This window comes from Bos grunniens, chromosome 17 (assembly GCF_055505025.1).
Source record: "Bos grunniens cultivar Pamir isolate PY7600 chromosome 17, Bosgru_T2T1.0, whole genome shotgun sequence".
In the NCBI taxonomy this organism is placed as follows: Eukaryota; Metazoa; Chordata; class Mammalia; order Artiodactyla; family Bovidae; genus Bos; species Bos grunniens.
Window position 1 is genome coordinate 35,690,890 of NC_141181.1, and position 19,282 is coordinate 35,710,171.

Sequence of the window (19,282 nt, forward strand, 5' to 3'; positions counted from 1 at the left end):
TTACCCAAACCAAAAAACTTAGCATTAAAATTAAAATTCTGAATCAGACATTCCTATAGATTCATGTAAAAAGCAAATAACTTAAAAAGTAAAGTAACTTCAAAAACTGATGAGAATACACAAACTTTTTTTGGATGTTCACATTTCAAATTTAAGAGACATTTACTGTCAAGCATTTACACTGGTAAACTACAGATGACTTTCTCTAGTATTACTAAAACATTTCTAAATCTGACAAAGTAGTATTGATAGATTTCATCTTACCTCTATCAAAGGCCACGGGCTGTGCATACACAATTGGTCGATTCAAGGTAATAAGCACAGCTTCCCTATCTGAAGAACCACTTATTTCTTCTCGCAGGGCATTTCTTAATCCAATTCTAGTTTTAAAATAGGCAACTTGATGAAAATCAGAACCAGCTTCCTCATAAACCTAAGATAAATGAAAAGCTCAATAAAATCAAATAACGGAAATGTTTTAAATGTTCTAATTTTTAAAATTAAAAGTTTTAAACACCATTAATGGTGAAAGTGAAAGTCGCTCAGTTGTGTCCAACTCTTTGCGACCCATGGACTATACAGTCCATGGAATTCTCCAGGCCAGAATACTGGAGTGGGTAGCCTTTCCCTTCTCCAGGGGATCTTCCCAACCCAGGGATTGAACCCAGGTCTCCCACATTGCAGGTGGATTCTTGACCAGCTGAGCCACAAGGCAAGCCCAAGAATACTGGAGTGGGTACCTATCCTTTCTCCAGCGGATCTTCCTGACCCAGGAATTGAACCGGGGTCTCCTGCATTGCAGGCGGACTCTTTACCAACTGAGCTATCAGGGAAGCTGGTATTGTTCACCAAAAGAACTACAGTACACTTTTCTTCATTTCATTTGTCAATGATAAATTCCTGATACTCTATACCATAACATTTGAAATTGATATACAATATGAATGGGTATATAAGAAGTAAATAGGAAGTGATACATAAAATCCATACAACAGCTAGGATTAGGTTCATATTCTCAATGGCAAGATAATTAGATCTCTCAAACTGTGCTTCTATTAGAAAAAATTAGTTTTTCTAGAGATGACATGAAATTTTTGTTCATTTATTCCCCCACATAATCTTTAATATAGCCATTCAGTTTTAAAAGTGTGACTGGTATTCTTTTAATCAGGTCTTCAAAGTAAAGAAGGAAAATGATTAAAAATCTACCTAATTTTTAGCAAAACAGAAATTCCTTCATGAGCTATGAAAGCTAAGTTTTTATAAACAGCATCTGATTTACTACTCTATGTGTGTGTGTGTGTGTGTGTGTGTTTATATATATGTTTAACTTTACATGTTTAACATTATGGCATACAAAATTTGCCATTATTCAGACAGGAGCTTAGTCACTCATTCGTGTTTGACTCTGTGACCCCATGGACTGTAGGCTGCCAGGCTCCTTTGTCCATGGAGATTTTCCGGGCAGGAATACTGGAGTGGGTTGCCATGCCCTCCTCCAGGGGATCTTCCCAACCCCGGGATCGAACCCAGGTTTCCTGCATTGCAGGCGGGTTCTTTACCATCTGAGCCACCAGGGAAGCCCAGTAACATTTATAGGATTGACTAATGTTAATACAGGGGGCTTCCTAGATGGCACTAGTGGTAAAAAAAACCTACCTGGCAAACGCAGGTAATGCAATATTCTTGTCTGGAGAATCCCATGGACAGAGGAGCCTGGTGGGCTACACTCCATAGGGTCACACAGAGTTGGACATGATTGAAGCTACTTAGCATACGTGCAATGTTAATATAGAGTGTTAACAAAACTCTAATTTCAAGAGAAATTATAAGTATTCATGAAGATACTAGATTAAATTTCATGTGATTGTATTTGCCAGAACAATATACTGCCAAAATACTCAAATGAAATGCCAGATAAAATTATAAGGGCCTTCTTTAATGAATTTTCATTAGAATTTACAATCAAATTTTCAGAACTTAAACTAAATACTTTTTAAAGTATAATAATACTTAAAGTAGTTCAAAATGATATGCAGCGTTTAAAAGTCAGTTTTAATATCAACATATTCAGCACTCACCTGATGTTTGACAATCTGTCCTAGAGCCAGATTTAAATCCACTTGGCATTTACCAAACAGTTTCAGATAGCTGCTACTTCCTGGTGAAGCTTTGGTTTGAAGTCTGTTTGAAAGTTCCAGTTCAATCAACCCAGTTTCAAATCGTACAGCTCTCATTGAGGGAGTTGTGGCCGTTACCTGAATACCCTAGTAGTTTATATATGTTTGGAGGAAAAAAATAATCTTAAATCAACAATATACACCCATTCAAATGAAATATTTCAATACGTGATAAATAAAATACCAAGTTCTAAAATATCTTGGATGCCTATTGAACTGATAAAACTGGCAACATCCTTTAATTTCTCATGTCAGTAGGAACTTTTTTAGCTATTAAATTCATTTCAGTATTTTGTATTCAAAATACAGACTCTTCATGGGTTAAATACATTAATAACAAGTAGCTATTTGATATGAATAATTTTTATTTTTAAGAACACATATCATAAATATTAGAAGTAATAAGATTTACATTAAGGTATTATTTTAATTGGACAAGTGTACAAAACATTTCTTATAGAGTAATTTATAATAGCAATAATCAGAAAAAAATCAATGTTCATTAGAAGGAAGTACTTAAATTGTTACGACTGTATAATATAGCACAGACGTTTAAGAAGATAAAGTAGATCTAAATGTTCTGAAGTGGAGAGGTATTCAAAGTTTTTATAAAGGCAGAAATATATATATATTTAAATACAAACAGGAAAAATCCTAAAGGATATTCAATTGTTAAGGTTTCTTCTCTAAGTGAATAGGGTTATATTTAATACTTCAATTTTATTTTCTATTTGGAATATTCATGTATCATATTAGTTTTCTAAAAGCATACATTAAGTGGAAAAATACTTCTTAAGGAATCATTATTATATTATTATTTATGTTACCTTAAACTGCAAGTTCAAAGAATAGAGTAGAATTTTAGGCTTCTCTCCATCCGCTGTTCCGTCATGTTCATTCCAAAGAGGAATGGGCTGCTCCCCGCCTAAAAGAGGGTAACTAATTAGATAATTGAAGGTCTGAGGCAATTTCTTCAAAAGGAATAGAGTAATTATGTTATGTGTTTAAACACACACACATTCCTTTTTACTGATCATTAACTGAATCTTTAACAGGGAACTCTAGCCATGGCACATTTCACTGAGGCAGATGGAAGATATAAGATAGGGACAGTACTACATATATAGAAAATTAAGAACTTTTTATATGGCCTAAATTAAAACATTATACATATAACTATACCAAACATGATTATACATCTCAGAAAATATATTTGAAGGAAAAAGTACAATGAAAAAATTTCTTCAATCAAAAATACGACCTTGGTTATTTACTTCTACATGTTCTTTAAACAAAAAAGAACAAACGAAAAACTAAATGTGGAAAAATGAAAAATAAGATAACAGATTTTAATAACAAAGATTGTGATAATAAAAGTTTGTCCTATACATTTAAGAAAAAATTGGGGTAGAGGACCCTGGGGATAAAGTTCCTATTAATAAACCATTTGTTGCTCAGGCTATGTGGTATTCAGGAAATAATGTTCTAACATTTTGAAATCCAATCTCTGCTTCCACTTCTCTTTGTCTTATTTTAAAAGCTTTTCTGCATGTTTATCTTTCAAATATTCTATCTCAAAATGATTCCTCTTTTTCTATGTGTACTGAATTTAGCATCATCCAAGGGAGCAAATGTGAGATGGGAAGTTTCTTCCCAGTAGGTAATAAATTAATGTAATTCATTAATCACATCAACAGGCTAAAGGATAAAAGTCACATGATCTTATTAAGAGATGCAAAAAAAGCATTTGACAAAATTCAAAACCTGATAATAAAAACTTTCAATAAACTAAAAACAGAGTAGAACTTCCTCAATTTGACAGAGAATATCTAAAAAAAAAATCTTTAGCTAAAACCATGCTAATTGGTGAAAAGCTTTCAGTTTTTCCACTATGATAATGGAAGCAAAGCATAGCCCTCATAGTACATACCCCTCATAGTACAAAGCAAGCATAGCCCCTCTTACCAATCCTTTTCAACATCATACAAGAAGTCCTAGCTAATGCAATATGACAAGAAAAGGAAATAAAAGATATACAAATTGGGAAGGAAGAAATAAAACTGTCTTTGTTCACAAAGGACTTGATCATCTATGTAGAAGTTCCTGGAACCAATAAATGATTATAGCAAGGTTACAGGATACAAAGTTTAATAATATACAAACATCAATCACTTTCCTATACAGCAGCAATAAACAGTGGAATGTGAAATTTAAAACCCAATACCATTTACATTTCCACAAAAATTAAAATGCTTAGGTATTAATATAAATTAACAACATATGTACAAGATCTACATGAGAAAAACTACAAAACTCTGATAAAAGATAGACATCAGTTCTTCTTAACTTGATCTCTAAATTCAATGCAATCCAAATCCTACCAACTTATTTTGTGGATATCAACAAACTCATTCTAAGGTGTATGTGAAGAGACAAAATACCCAGAATAGCCAATAAAATATTGAAATAGAAGGACAAACCAGAAAGCTGAATATGTTTTATATAGTTTCAAAAAATTTTAACTTAAAAGACAAGCTCTGCCTCTTACAAAATGTATTACACAATCTTTTTAGTTTATGGAAATATCAGAGACACTACTAGGTACATTAACTCTACAGTTTTTTACCTTGTTATGAATTAAACATATACCTGATCTAATTGTAAAACTGGTAACCTTATTTCATATATATATAAATATATTACTACTACTACTACTAAGTCACTTCAGTCGAGTCCAACTCTGTGTGACCCCATAGACAGCAGCCCACCAAGCTCCCCCGTCCCTGGGATTCTCCAGGCAAGAACACTGGAGTGGGTTGCCATTTCCTTCTCCAATGCATGAAAGTGAAAAGTGAAAGGGAAGTTGCTCAGTTGTATCCGACTCTTAGCGACCCCATGGACAGCAGCCCATCAGGCTCGTCCATGGGATTTTCCAGGCAAAATTACTGGAGTGGGGTGCCATTGCCTTCTCCAAATATATTACTAATACATTACAAATAGATTACACACATCGGGCTGTACATAATAAAAGATAGATCTCCTCTCTTTACCAGGTCAGTGCTTACCTACAGCTTTCTGAAACCCAGGCAGGCTATGCACAATTAAGATTGTAAGAACTGATTCTTCAAAAAAGAATTTTCCTAACAAACTTGATGATGGTTGTGAACATGAGTATTCCTATGCAATAGAAAATATCCTAAACCTAAATGTAACATAAAGGGAAAGCATGAGGAAAAAGTTTTAAAAATAAATAAGGAAAATCATCGTGAGGATTATGGGAGAGTAGGGAAGCAATACAGACATTAGAATACTAAGCAATTGGGCTACAAGGATTCAAAGCACTCCCTCTCAATAATCTGTTACATTCTCGGGTTTTGAGAAAGATAAGGGAACATCTGTGTTCCATGAGGCCCTCGACCATCTGGATGATATGTGACTTATGTTTCAGCTATTTCCCTAGGATTCATGCTGTCTCTGCAGTTAGGAAGGAATGGTTCAGGAAGCAGATCTGGCCACTAGCCAAATTGGCATCATTGTCTGAGCTCTTTATTTTTCACAGTAATTGGCAAGTCTTCATGGGTAGAACATTAATTTCCAGTTTCCTTTTCCAGTTCATTATTCATAGACCTACTTTTCTTATAACTCCTAGTGATGTAATTCAAAGGTTAAGAAAAGCCTTTCTCTTTCATCAAAACCACTTTAAGTACGGCTTACAGTACCATACTAATACCAGGAACTCTACACTTGTACTGTAAGAGATACAAGATTAGTTACTGGAAGGGTTTGTTTTTTTAATTATACATATTTAGCAATAGCAGTTTTGAAAAGGTCTTAATTTGTATAAATAATGTTCTAATGTGACTTTAACCAGGTAAATAGGCCACATCAAAACTTCTGTATATCTCCAAGAAGAGACACCTTTAGTGGCAGAAAGGGCTTCTGCTATATATTCATCACTTCCTTAATGGTTTGTAGTCAACCATTTTCAGAAAAATTCCAAAACTCCTAATTGATTTGTTCTACTTCACTTGTAAGTGTTTATACCTCTGTTAGGCCTCATCAGTGTGACCATCAAGTAGCTTCCTAACTTCAGACACAAGCAGAATCAACCCAGGAGAACCAGGAAAATCTCTTGCACACACAGTTGCTATACATAATTCGATTTCCTTATCCATGTAATTCAATTTCCTAATCCATGTTCTGTCCTCCTTCAAAGCCTTATCAAATACTGGCCCATAAGCTCTGCCTGAATCTTCTCTCTCCTTTCTTGCCAAATGAGACTTCACTTGTGAGGTTTTGAATATGACTTCCTTTGTGTGAAGCCTTTTCTGATTCCTTAGAATATGTTAGTTTTTCCTTTGGCATAGACACAGCACCCTCTTCTTGTCATTCAGAGAACTCATCACAAATATAATTGAATAGATACTTAATAAATTTGTAAAATGAATTAATTTATTTATCAACAATGGAGGACTCACCTCTTGATGCCATTTTATTGGTGAAGCTTAACTATTATTTTAAAATGATTATTTATATTCACTTTGGAAATATTCAGCCTCAAGAACTGTTATACAGTTAACTTGTTTTCCACCCTAATTCCTCTTAATACTCTATCTTGTGAATTAAAAATCAAATAAACATTTTTAAATAAGATATATATTTCCTGTTAAAATGTAAAATAGGGATTAAGAAGGTTACTTGTAATTGACTCTTGAGAAACAGCAAAAATATAATAAGGGTTGCTACAGACAATTTACCATGTAGCCAGCATATAGTCACCATCTGATGTAGATTAAAATCAAAATCTTAAAACTGATCTAAATTCTGTCCAAAAAAATAAATAAATAAATAAATAAATTCTGTCCACAATGATTAAGATTAGTTAATTAACAGACACACTCTAAGCTGGTTTTTTTTTTTTTTGGAAGGGAAGCATAGGGAGCTTTGTATAGTTTACAGTAAATAAATTATAAATGTATATATTACACATAAAAAAAGTAATAAGCAGGAGCATCTGTAGGTGAGAAAGCCATAAAAGGAATACAGAGTTTTTAGGAAGTTAATAATTTTATCTAAATGACAGAATCAATACTTATATTACTGGTACGTGGACCATCCTATAGCCAGTGAGAATGTTCTATATTGTAAGGTAGCAGATCATCTTACCAGAAACTTTTTGTATTACTTCATTAACTTCCTTCATGAATACTTTCTGTACAAATACCAGGTGATTTAGAAGATCAGTTGTAAGATTATGTTCAAATGAACCAACCTGCCAAACAAAATCAGAATATTAGATTACATATTGACTATATTAATCTTAAAGACATTTCACATAAGTCATCCCAAACTGTGAGGAAGAACAATTACTTACATGATACTTTAAATTAATATACTGATGAAGGGTCAAAATACTCAGATTCCTTAATATTCTACTGGCCTGACATTGTTAGACACCATTTCTCCTTATTTTAAAAAAATAACAGTAGACAATAAGGTAAGAGAAATCTTTTGAAAATGAATGAAAATTATACTTTAACTATGTAACCTGCTAATTTCAATACTGATTATGCAGAGTAATATTTATTTTTAATGGCCACTGTTTTAGTGTTAGAACAATGGGCCAGTATAAGTGAAAGAAAATGTTTTTACTCATTCAAATATTTATTGACCATCTACTCTGCGTATTGCATTAGATGCTAAGGATACAACTGTGAATAAAAACAACAAAATTATGGTTCTCATGAAACTTATATTAGCTTACATGAAGCTGAATTAGCAAATCAGATATACTAAACTCAGCTTTACTATAATGCATGTCCCATGATTAGTATAGAGAATTTCTGACAACAATTAACTAATAGATTAAATAGAAATCAGGGCTTAATTGGATTTGAGCTTATTTACAATGAATCGAAGCATCTTTATGAGTAAGGGAAATGCTTCAACATTTGTCACTTTGATAGTGTTCACATGTTGATCAAAAGTTAAGTGCAAAATACATGTAAGCAGTCTTTTCTTAAATGAGAAGTCACATAAAGTCTAAGTTGCACTTTCATTGTGGACAGAGTAGTATCAGATGGGTAAAGATGATTTTCACATGTGTCTATTTCAGGCCATAGTAAAATGGGCAACTCTCAGAGAGATGCAACTTTAGACTCTTTCAAATGTTTGTAGTTAACTGCATTCTCAGTAAATTTAGGATGGTATTCTGTCCCAATTATAAACTTTATATCTTTATAATAGCTAACATTAATAAGGAATTATGCAATATACTGGATTGGATTTGCTTTACTTTCTGTCAAATGAAATATTAATAATAGTATTGCCAAACTAGAGTTTGGGACACTTATTTTTCAGAAGTAGAAAGCACAAATGAAATAGCCTTTATAATCTACTTTTTAGTAAGTAAATATTAGACTTCTAGCATGTTGTACATGAGAGGTTCTAGGACAAGCAGAGTCTAAAGAAGGCAAACCAGACTTAGCTATATCCTACAAGCTGCAATATTTCTAGAAAGAAGCCATAGAGCATTCTTATAGATGCTTCAGATTCTAGAGAATAAAATTTATAAAACAAATAGTTGTCAAATTGATTTCTGAGAAGGCTGCAGTTTTTTCTCACAAAGTAAGCTGAGGGACAAGCATGCCTTTGATTCAAGCATCTCTCAGTTGATAGCTGGGGGACTTAGGGAAAGTCATTTAATCTCTTTAAATTCAATTTTCTACTGTAACAAATTAGGACAGTAACAAATGACCTACTTACCATGAATCAAATGAAAAATATACCCAAATGCTTTTTAAACTTGTGCTAATTGTACAGATATAAAGGGAAAAAATAACAATGGACTCAGGTATGCTTGTTTTCAACTTGCCCTAGTACAGAAACTAGTCTGTGAATGTGCTTATAATTATTTTTTCTCTCTGTGTGACCTTTATATTGTTAATAAGTATGTATACCTAGATGAATCACGTAAGCACCCGAAAGGTTGAGTTTCTCTACTTATAAATGAGAATAAAATATCTATCTCAAAGAGCTGATTTAAGAACTGTACAAGTCAGTGCACATGCAGCACCTGACCAATGTTAAATACTATTAGCTTTTTTATAATCAAAAGAATAATGAAAATACTGCAGAGATGCATGTGGCAACCAATATAATAAATATGAATCCAAAGATGACTAAAACAAGAAAAAAATGTTTAAATAAAACTATAAGGAGAGAGACACCTGTACACACACACACACTTCCACCAGACATAGCAGAAAATTCTGTAGCAATAAATGATTTGATGATTTCTCTCAAAAATTTGGATCACTACATATTTTGGTAGACCTAAATCCCAAAGGCTCCTAAATTACAAAGAATAAGAAAATTTTAAAGTGAACTTACTTCTGCCACACAACGTAGATAATTTCCCTGTAAATAGTACCCTTGCTTGGAAGGCAGTTCATCTATACTCCACACTTGATCTGAGTAACTATCATGCTCTTCCATTATATATTTCCCTGACATAGTGACCGGAGGAAGGTTAAGACTGGCAGAAGGAGGAATGGTTGACATATCTGTGGCAGAAACTTTTGAAGTAAAACGCAGTCTATGATTTGGCAGCTCAAATGTAAACCTGGTCTGTGCACCTGTAAGAAAAAAAGAGAAATTATTTTTGTTGTTCAGGTGCTCATTCACTCATTTCATTACTTACTATGTCCAATAAATGGTGAGTATGAAAAAAGTATGCATTTCCCAAAACCTATGATTAAAGATATGAGAAGGATACTTTAAATATGCTTAGAAAATTTTCCTGTTTTTAAATATATGTAGCCCCAATACTTTGGCCACCTGAAAAAAGCTGACTCATTGGAAAAGACCCTAATGCTGGGAAAGATTGAAGGCAAAAGGAGAACGGGGCAGCAGAGGATGAGATGATTAGATAAGATCACCAACTCCAGTGGATATGAATCTGAGCAAACCCCGGGAAATAGTGAAGCACAGGGGAGCCTGGCGTGCTGCAGTCTATGGGGTAACAAAGAGTCAGACATGACTTAGTAACTGAATAACAACAAATGGTTACTATAAACAGTCAGCCAGTATTACTAAGCCAGCAAGTATCACTTATTAAGCCTAATAGGTGTGCAGCATTGGTGCTAGAGGAACAGTTAAAAATGTTTTTAATTTCACAGAAGGTAGAAAAGAAACTGCCCTTATTACAAGAGTTAAAACAACAGAAATTCACTAAGTGCAAAAACAAAACAAAAAAACAGAAAGCACTATTCCACACAATGTTTTCTTCACAGAGAACAGTTAGCAGTTGATAATTTGCCTCCTGATCCTGATTTGGTATGGAAGGAAACAGAGAAACTGTCAAATCAATTAACTTATACTTACTGAAAACATTAAGTATAAAATTATATAATCGCATGTTTCTTTGACTTTAACAATAATTAATAATGGGAACATATTCCAAATAAGGATATGGCATGAGTTGCAGTTTACTGCTGGTTCTAAACACTTAAATCAACAATTTGGCATGTAGTTGTTCAATTATAAATATACAACCTAAACCATTATTCAGGCCAAATTTCCCCAATTCCTTATGAGGAAATTAAAGAGTAGCAGAAACTTTATTAAAATCAAGATCTGTGGCCAGGAATAAATACATACACATACACACTATATATATACACACATATATATAAATACATACATACATTTATTCACAAATCCTTATTGCCAAATTCAGACTTAAATTGAACAAAGTAGGGGAAAACTAGTAGACCATTCAGGTATGACCTAAATCAAATCCCTTACACACAGTTGAAGTGACAAATGGATTCAAGGGATTAGATCTGATAAACAGAGTGCCTGAAGAACTATGGACCAAGGTTTGTGACACTGTACAGGAGGTAGTGATCAAGAGCATCCCCAAGAAAAAGAAATGCAAAAAGGCAAAGTGATTGTCTAAGAAGGTCTTACAAATAGCTGAGAAAAGAAAAGACACAAAAGGCAAAGGAGAAAAGGAAAGATATACCCATTTGAATGTAGGGTTCCAAAGAACAGCAAGGAGAGATAAGAAAGCCTTCCTCAGTGATCAATGCAAAGAACTAGAGGAAAACAACAGAATGGGAAAGACTAGAGATCTCTTCAAGAAAATCAGAGATACCAAGGGAACATTTCATGCAAAGATGTACACAATAAAGGACAGAAATGGTATGTAACATTTCATGCAAAGATGTACTCAATAAAGGACAGAAATGGTATGCTAACAGAAGCAGAAGATATTAAGAAGAGGTGGCAAAAATACACAAAAGAACTATACAAAAAAGATCTTCATGACCCAGATAACCACGATGGTATGATCACTCATCTAGACCCAGACATCCTGGAATGAAAAGTAAAGTGGGCCTTACGAAGCATCACTATAAGAACAAAACTAGTGGAGGTGATGGAATTCCAGTTGAGCTATTTCAAATCCTGAAAGATGATGCTGTGAAAGTGCTGCACTCAATATGCCAGCAAATTTGGAAAACTCAGCAGTGGCCACAGGACTGGAAAAGGTCAGTTTTCATTCCAATCCCAAAGAAAGGTAATGCCAAAGAATGTCCAAACTACTGCACAATTGCACTCATTTCACACATGAGCAAAATAATGCTCAAAATTCTCCAAACCAGGCTTCAAGAGTATGTGAACCATGAACTTCCAGATGTTCAAGCTGGTTTTAGAAAAGGCAGAGGAACCAGAGATCAAATTGCCAACATCTTTTGGATCATCAAAAAAGCAAGAGTTCCAGAAAAACATCTATTTCTGCTTTATTGACTACACAAAAGCCTCTGACTGTGTGGATCACAACAAACTGTGGAAAATTCTGGAAGAGATGGGAATACCAGACCACCTGACCTGCCTCCAGAGAAATCTGTATACAGGTCAAGAAGCAACAGTTAGAACCAGACATGGAACAACGGACTGGATCCAAGTAGGGAAAGAAATACATCAAAGCTGTATACTGTCACCCTGGTTATTTACCAGGTACCATATGTACCTATATGCAGAGTAAATTATGAGAAATGCTGGGCTGGATGAAGCACAAGCTGGAATCAAGATTGCCGGGAAAAGTATCAATAACCTCAGATATGCAGAAGACACCATCCTTATGGCAGAAAGTGAAGAACTAAAGAGCCTCTTGATGAAAGTGAAAGAGGAGAGTGAAAAAGTTGGCTTAAAACTCAACATTCAGAAAACTAAGTCATGGCATCCGGTCCCATCACTTTGCCATCTATGGCAAATAGATAGGGAAACAATGGAAACAGTGACAGACTTTATTTTCTTGGGCTCCAAAATCACTGCAGATGGTGATTGCAGCCATAAAATTAAAAGACGCTTGTTCCTTGGAAGAAAAGCTAAGACCAACCTAGACAGCATATTCAAAAGCAGAGACATTACTTTGCCAACAAAGGTCTGTCTAGTCAAAGCTATGGTTTTTCCAGTAGTCATGTATGGATGTGAGAGTTGGAATACAAAGAAAGCTGAGCACCAAAGAACTGATGCTTTTGAACTATGGTGTCGGAGAAGGTTCTTGAGAGTCCTTGGACTGCAAGGAGATCCAAGCAGTTCATCCTAAAGGAAATCAGTCCTGAATATTCATTGGAAGGACTGATGCTGAGGCTGAAACTCCAATACTTTGGCCACCTGATGTGAAGAAATGACTCACAGGAAAAGACCCTGATGCTGGGAAAGATTGAAGGCAGGAGGAGAAGATGTAGACAAAGGAAGAGATGGTTGGATGGCATCATCAAGTCTATGGACATGAGTCTGAGTAAGCACTGTGAGTTGGTAATGGACATGGAGGCCTGGCGTGCTGCAGTCCATGGGGTCGCAAAGAGTCAGACATGACTAAACGACTGAACTGAACTGAACTCACATATGTGTATATATGTTTTTAAACTACTAATGTAATTTATAATGTCAATAGACTAAGAGAAAAATATTTTAACAGATTGAAAAACAGGATACATTTCAGAAAAAAAATACAACAGCGAAGTGACTTTTGGAGAGGATATGTAAGGATCACAAAACACAACCTCTGATTAAAGCTAAACGTACTCAATGTGAAAATAAACCAATTCAGGCTATAGGAACCTAACAGATGTAAAAATGTATTCAACTTAAATTGGAAATGGTCTCTAAATAGCGGATAACTCTAAAGACTTCAAATGAAAACAGGGTCCATGATGTCACTCAATGAAGTGTGTTGCTATTTTCACTTGACTGAATGAAAAACACTGTTAATGAAATTTAAAAGTGTTTTGATTAAAATGATTTAAATTTTAATATAATTCTATAAAACCAAATTTGCCTTTCACCAAAATATTACTAATACTCAAAACCACTAATACATTTTAAGAATGAATTCAAACTTCAGTGTTACCTGTCATTCCGTGGCTTCTCATTCGTCCCATCTTGTATTCTGCTTTCAGAGATGGTAAAAGTGCTGCTCCAATGGCTATACCATCTAACATGGCACTGAACTTAAGGACAATAGGCTTCTTCTCTAAACCTTCTGGTAGTTGAGGAAATTCATTTGTTTCAATAGGAGTTTGATTAACACTTGTTGGGGTTTTTTCAGAAGGTAGGGGGGTTGCAATATCTTCTTTTACAGGCTGTGGGCTATAAAGCAAAAAGAAAGTTTAAAAGGTGAAAAAGGGACACAAACAGAACAGCTACTAAGATTTAAATTGTATAAAAAATAAAAATTGTATAAAATTGGAATTCTCAATGAAAAACAGAAAAAATGAACTGTGAACACATTTTCTTTCCAATACCAGATCATATTAAGTCTTCCTCAAACACCCACTGAAAAATGATCTGGAAAAGTAATCAAGTAATAACAATATAAACTGGATGTTAAGGCTGTCCGAAGATCATTCATATCATTAATGTGAAACCAGAAGTTTGTCTGATTCCAGATTCTATGACTTAACCATCATGCAATTCTGTTGATACAATACTATTACTTGCCACTATTATTACTACCACTATGAATAATAATAACTAACATCAACAAAAACAAATAATAGTTATTTGAGTGCTTCCTATGTGCCAGGTACTATTCTTAGTGCCTTGTACATTTCATATCATTTATTCATCTAACAAAAATCCTGTGAGTAGGTACTATTATCTTCATTTTACTAATGAGGAAGCATAACTATGAATTTGTAAAATCAGTTTTGAATTCAATCAGTCTGACCCTGGGCTTCCCTGGTGGCTCAGTGGTAAAGAACTCGCCTGCCAGTGCAGGAGATGTGAGTTCAATCCCTGGGTTGGGAAGATCTCCTGGAGAAGGAAATGGCAACCCACTCCAGTATTCTTGCCTGGAAAATGCCATGGACAGAAGGACCCTGGCAGGCTATAAGATTGTATCTGCAAAGAATTGGTCATGGCTTAGAGACTGAGCACACACGTAGTTTGACTCAAGTCTTTTTTTTTTTTTCTAACTACTTCACTCTGTTTGCCAATACATTCTAATAAGAAAAAATTCCTTAGAGAATTTTATAACTAAGGCTCATATATACATTCTGGATTTCATATTCCAGTGACAGGAAAAACATGTGAGTTATTACTACTTAATCAACTAGACATGAATTAATACTACATCAGAATTTAAAGATCTAGATAGAACAAACTGGAAAAAAAAATCACTGCTTTAAGCCACCATCAAAAAACACACTAATGTCTTTCTGCCTTATAGACTGGGAAAAAAGGAAATGTAACAAGGCAAACTTTTACCTTTTACTTAAATTTTTATTAGTTATTCATTAGTTACAGCTTTGGAGACCAGGAAAAGAGCTCAGCAGTACAAACCCTGGCTAAAGGTTACTCTGCAGAAGTCCCATTCACTGCCTTTTAAAATATGTAAATAGTACTATCAAATCCTTCCTTGAACCATGTACAAGAATTTTATATGAAGGACAGCACAAAACCATGCACGAGACATAAGAATGGACCTGCAACTTTATAAATCTATGTAGTCACAAATTTCTATGAAATTAAAGGAAATAAAGATTGTTATAGTCCTAGAATTTTTCAGTTTGCCTTTTAGTAGTACCCCTTTATAATGTCCACTAATCCTTAGGCTCTCCTAAGCTTTACTGATGTAATATGAAAGATTGACAATTGCATCTGTAACACACTACTTCAATAATACACACACTTCAATATGATTCTTCCACAATCATGTTTAGCTATTTTTCACTCGCCCCACTATCCATAAGTCACTACTCTAAATGTAACCTCTGTCTTCCTCCAAACTACTGTTAACACAGCAAAAAATGACATGAAATACTATACAGAATCACAAAACTTGAATAAATAACTTACGCTGTAGAAGGCTGTCTGATGAGATCTGAGATCTGCTTAGATAGTTGGTGAGAACTTCGAACCATCATGCTGTGCAAGGTGGCAGGGTGCTGGGGAATATTGATGCTGATAGCTCCTACTTTGAACACGGCGGCATTGTTAGTCTTCAATCCCCTCTGGGCACTGTAGAGGGCTTGGGACTTGGCAATACTACATTTCACTACAGTTCTATTAATAGAGAAGGAAGATCATTAAAATATGGTCAAATAAAGAGAAATTTTGAAAATGTATTTTGAGAGCAAGACAAATGCTTTTAAATCATTTATTGAAGTAAATAAGATTTTCCATGCATTTAAATCATACTGAAGAAATAATATCTTCTAAAAATACTGACATACATTTTATTGTTTGTATGGAATATTATTCTATTTCTTTAATAAAGAGTTTCCAGAAGAATACATCTTTGTGCTCATATGGAAGAGAATGAACACTGACATATTACACATATACAACACAAAATTCCATTTTTATTTTTCCCCATTCAGAACTCCATTTTTCTTCAACTTATTTCAGGCATCTCTACAACCACTAAGAAAATATAGACTGAACTTCAAAAGGAAGAAAAACACCATTATACCTCTTAAAATCTAATCAGTCAAAGAAATTAATCTTATAATCAGCTAATAAGCTAAAAGAAATTAATGAGAAAGATGAAATTCAACTTGCATTTTCCATTTTTTTTATTTTCAGTGAGTGGCAAAGAAATGATAGAAGTCCAATTCATAAAGAGTAACTACTACTTAGTTAAAAATTGGTAAGTTTTACGGGTACAAATATAAAATAGAAATACTGTCTTTCTTGGTTTCTTGTTTTTTCCTTCCAATACCTAGAACAATGCTTTGAACATGGCAGACACTCACTGAATTTTGTGAAATAAATGAGCAGAAAGAAGTACAGCAGAAGAATGACTCAACACAACTGTGAGATTCCACAGATAGCATGTTGTAAAAATCATGTATGTAAAAGTCACGATGAAGCAGTCTTGACACATACAACAGAAAGGTTCATGTCAATGAACTACACCACTAAAGGCCCTGTCATAAATTGAAAGCTTAACATAAATGTTATCTTTCAAATGGGCAAAGGATACTTGACAACAGATTAAGCAAAACACACAAAGTGCAAATTTCATATCAACTACGGATCAGTTCACATATATTTATCTCTACTTAGGCTACAAAGGATTCATTGACAATTTATTTATAGTCTCAAGGACCTAAGGAATCAATGCATTACATTTAACTTATATTAGAACAAATCTTGAGAAGCGTTAAGAGTGGTTCTATCAGAAGTTTTGATTATTTACAGATAGTGAAATCCAGGTATTATACTAACTTCAAAAATGTTTACTACAGAACTATATCTGCCTTCTTCTTCAAAGGAAACCACTTTCAAAGACTATCACTGATTAGAGAAAGGAAAAAAGTAATCTATGGAACTGTTCTAACCAGAATGATGGTAGATTTTAGAATGCTGACTAGTTACTGAATTTTGAATCTTAACTATTCTAATAATAAAATGATTCCATTTTAAAATCAATTTCAACATAAGACAAAACACTTAGATGATGCTAAAATTCAAAGGACTTTATACTTGTGAATAGCATTCACTTATTGAATAAAACTTGGAGAAGGCAATGGCACCCCACTCCAATACTCTTGCCTGGAAAATCTCATGGACGGAGGAGCCTGGTAGGCTGCAGTCCATGGAGTCGCTAAGAGTCGGACACGACTGAGCGACTTCACTTTTACTTTTCACTTTCATGCATTGGAGAAGGAAATGGCAACCCACTCCAGTGTTCTTGCCTGGAGACTCCCAGGGATGGGGGAGCCTGGTGGGCTGCTGTCTATGGGGTCACACAGAGTCGGACACAACTGAAGCGACTTAGCAGCATTGAATAAAACTAAGCATAAATTTACAAAGAAGTCTTGTCATCATGACAGTCAAGAAATTCTACACCCATCTTACTATTTTACTTTATAATCTATAGAAGTCTCCTTAAATGTTACTTTTGATTATAGTAGCCTATACACAACCCTTGATTTTCAATTATACACCAAATGTCAGAATAGAAAGTGCTGACTACTTTGCTACTGCAGATTTGTGGTATTACCAGTGGAAACTGTGATGTTAAGAACTTCAAGGACTCTGTGTTGCCCAACTCCAGAGGGCATCATTCACACTGGAGGCTACATAAATGATGCCCATGACTATAGTGTGAGTAATGTTTCTTGGAGCTAGACAATAGGATAGTTCTAAACTGATCAAACTGAACCACACACTGCAGAGAATCTGATTAACTCTTGTCATACTGTACGTGTTAAAGATGTAAGGAGACCCAGAATGTGGAATTAAACAATTTACAAGCTGCCAAATGAATTAACTATTCATAACTCTATTTTAACTCTTAAAAGAGCTGTGCCTTAATCTATATCATAAAACATGTAGTAAACTTTTACACAGGAAAGAAGTGGTCAAAGTCTTTTTAAACAGATGACTATAAAAACCTGTAGCATGCCAGGCATGCCACATTTATGCAAAAAGTTCACAGCAAGTGACCAAGAAGTTTGGTTTGAGAATTCATTGACAATGCTGGTCTATTTGACAAAGTTCTGCTAGATGCACTCTGAACCTAAGTTATAATGACCACGGTGTCTAATGAGGCAAGTTTTCCTCATCTTCTTTTTCTTCCTGTGTCCAGACAATAGGGCCTTATAGGTAGACCAGCCACGCTTATCCATGCAGGTTAAGAATTTGAGGATTTAATTTAGGTCCTCATTATCTCTATCTCCACCCTACTTCCTTGACCATTCAGGCCCAAACTTTAGGGGCAGGAAAAGGAAGGCACCCTGACCCATGCTGCCTGCCTCAACTCAGTTTTGCCTGAAAATCTCTACAGTGGGGACAGAGAGTGTTATGATCACATATTGTCTAGTTATCTATTAAAAATCACTGGAACTGTCTTTTGTATTTGGCAATTGTACTTTATATGTTAACTCTCCTAGCAGGAGGCCTGAAAAAGGAGGGAGTAGGCCTATAAAGTGATATTATGACAGGAACTACCTCTCATTTGCTTACTGTTCAATCTTTAAGACCTAACATAGTGTGCAGACAATAATTTGTAACCTAAAAACCTAGTTAGTTGAGTGGATGAAGATGTGATCTTCAGTCATTAAAAAGCATCCTTTCTAAAGCCATGCTTATTTTTTGTTATACATCCAGAGAACTCAGTGATAAAAAAAGAAACAATAAATCTCTAGCTATTACAAATACTAAAGTGGAAATCGCTATTTTTTCCTATACCTTTTAACATGATATTAATACGGAAGAGTGGTTTCCAAAAAACAATCAATTTTCTAATTTAGTATTAGTGTATTTATTCTTTATTAGTACTTTAGTTGGCTGATAAAGTGATATAGATCACAGATAATCCCAAAAAAGGGTTCTTAATTGATGATATTTTGTCTATGGCCTATTATCAATACACAGTGAAATAAATCTCACCAGTTACTGATAATCTTACTAGCCTGGAACAAAATATGCAGATTCAACTAAATTTATTCAGCATACTTGAATTTTATAGAAAATGTTCAAATAAATAATCAGTGCTAAGTAACATACTAAATTGTCATGGCGGTTAAGATTTACATCACAAATATTTATACGTAATGCTTGGTAGAGCTCACTACCAC

General features: G+C 34.4%; 1 protein-coding gene across 15 annotated transcripts in view; it reads right to left on the minus strand.

Annotated features, from left to right (window-relative positions):
* BLTP1 (bridge-like lipid transfer protein family member 1) overlaps window positions 1-19,282 on the minus strand; it is a 195,190-nt gene that overhangs the window by 50,363 nt on the left and 125,545 nt on the right. For all 15 annotated transcript variants that reach the window (XM_086346902.1, XM_086346895.1, XM_086346910.1 and 12 more), the window contains 7 exons: window positions 15,552-15,758; window positions 13,603-13,841; window positions 9,573-9,817; window positions 7,347-7,452; window positions 3,008-3,105; window positions 2,082-2,267; window positions 265-433 (listed from right to left, as the gene is read on the minus strand). In XM_086346902.1, the coding sequence (XP_086203028.1) occupies window positions 265-433; window positions 2,082-2,267; window positions 3,008-3,105; window positions 7,347-7,452; window positions 9,573-9,817; window positions 13,603-13,841; window positions 15,552-15,758 (1,250 nt within the window). The remainder of the gene's footprint in view (window positions 1-264; window positions 434-2,081; window positions 2,268-3,007; window positions 3,106-7,346; window positions 7,453-9,572; window positions 9,818-13,602; window positions 13,842-15,551; window positions 15,759-19,282) is intronic.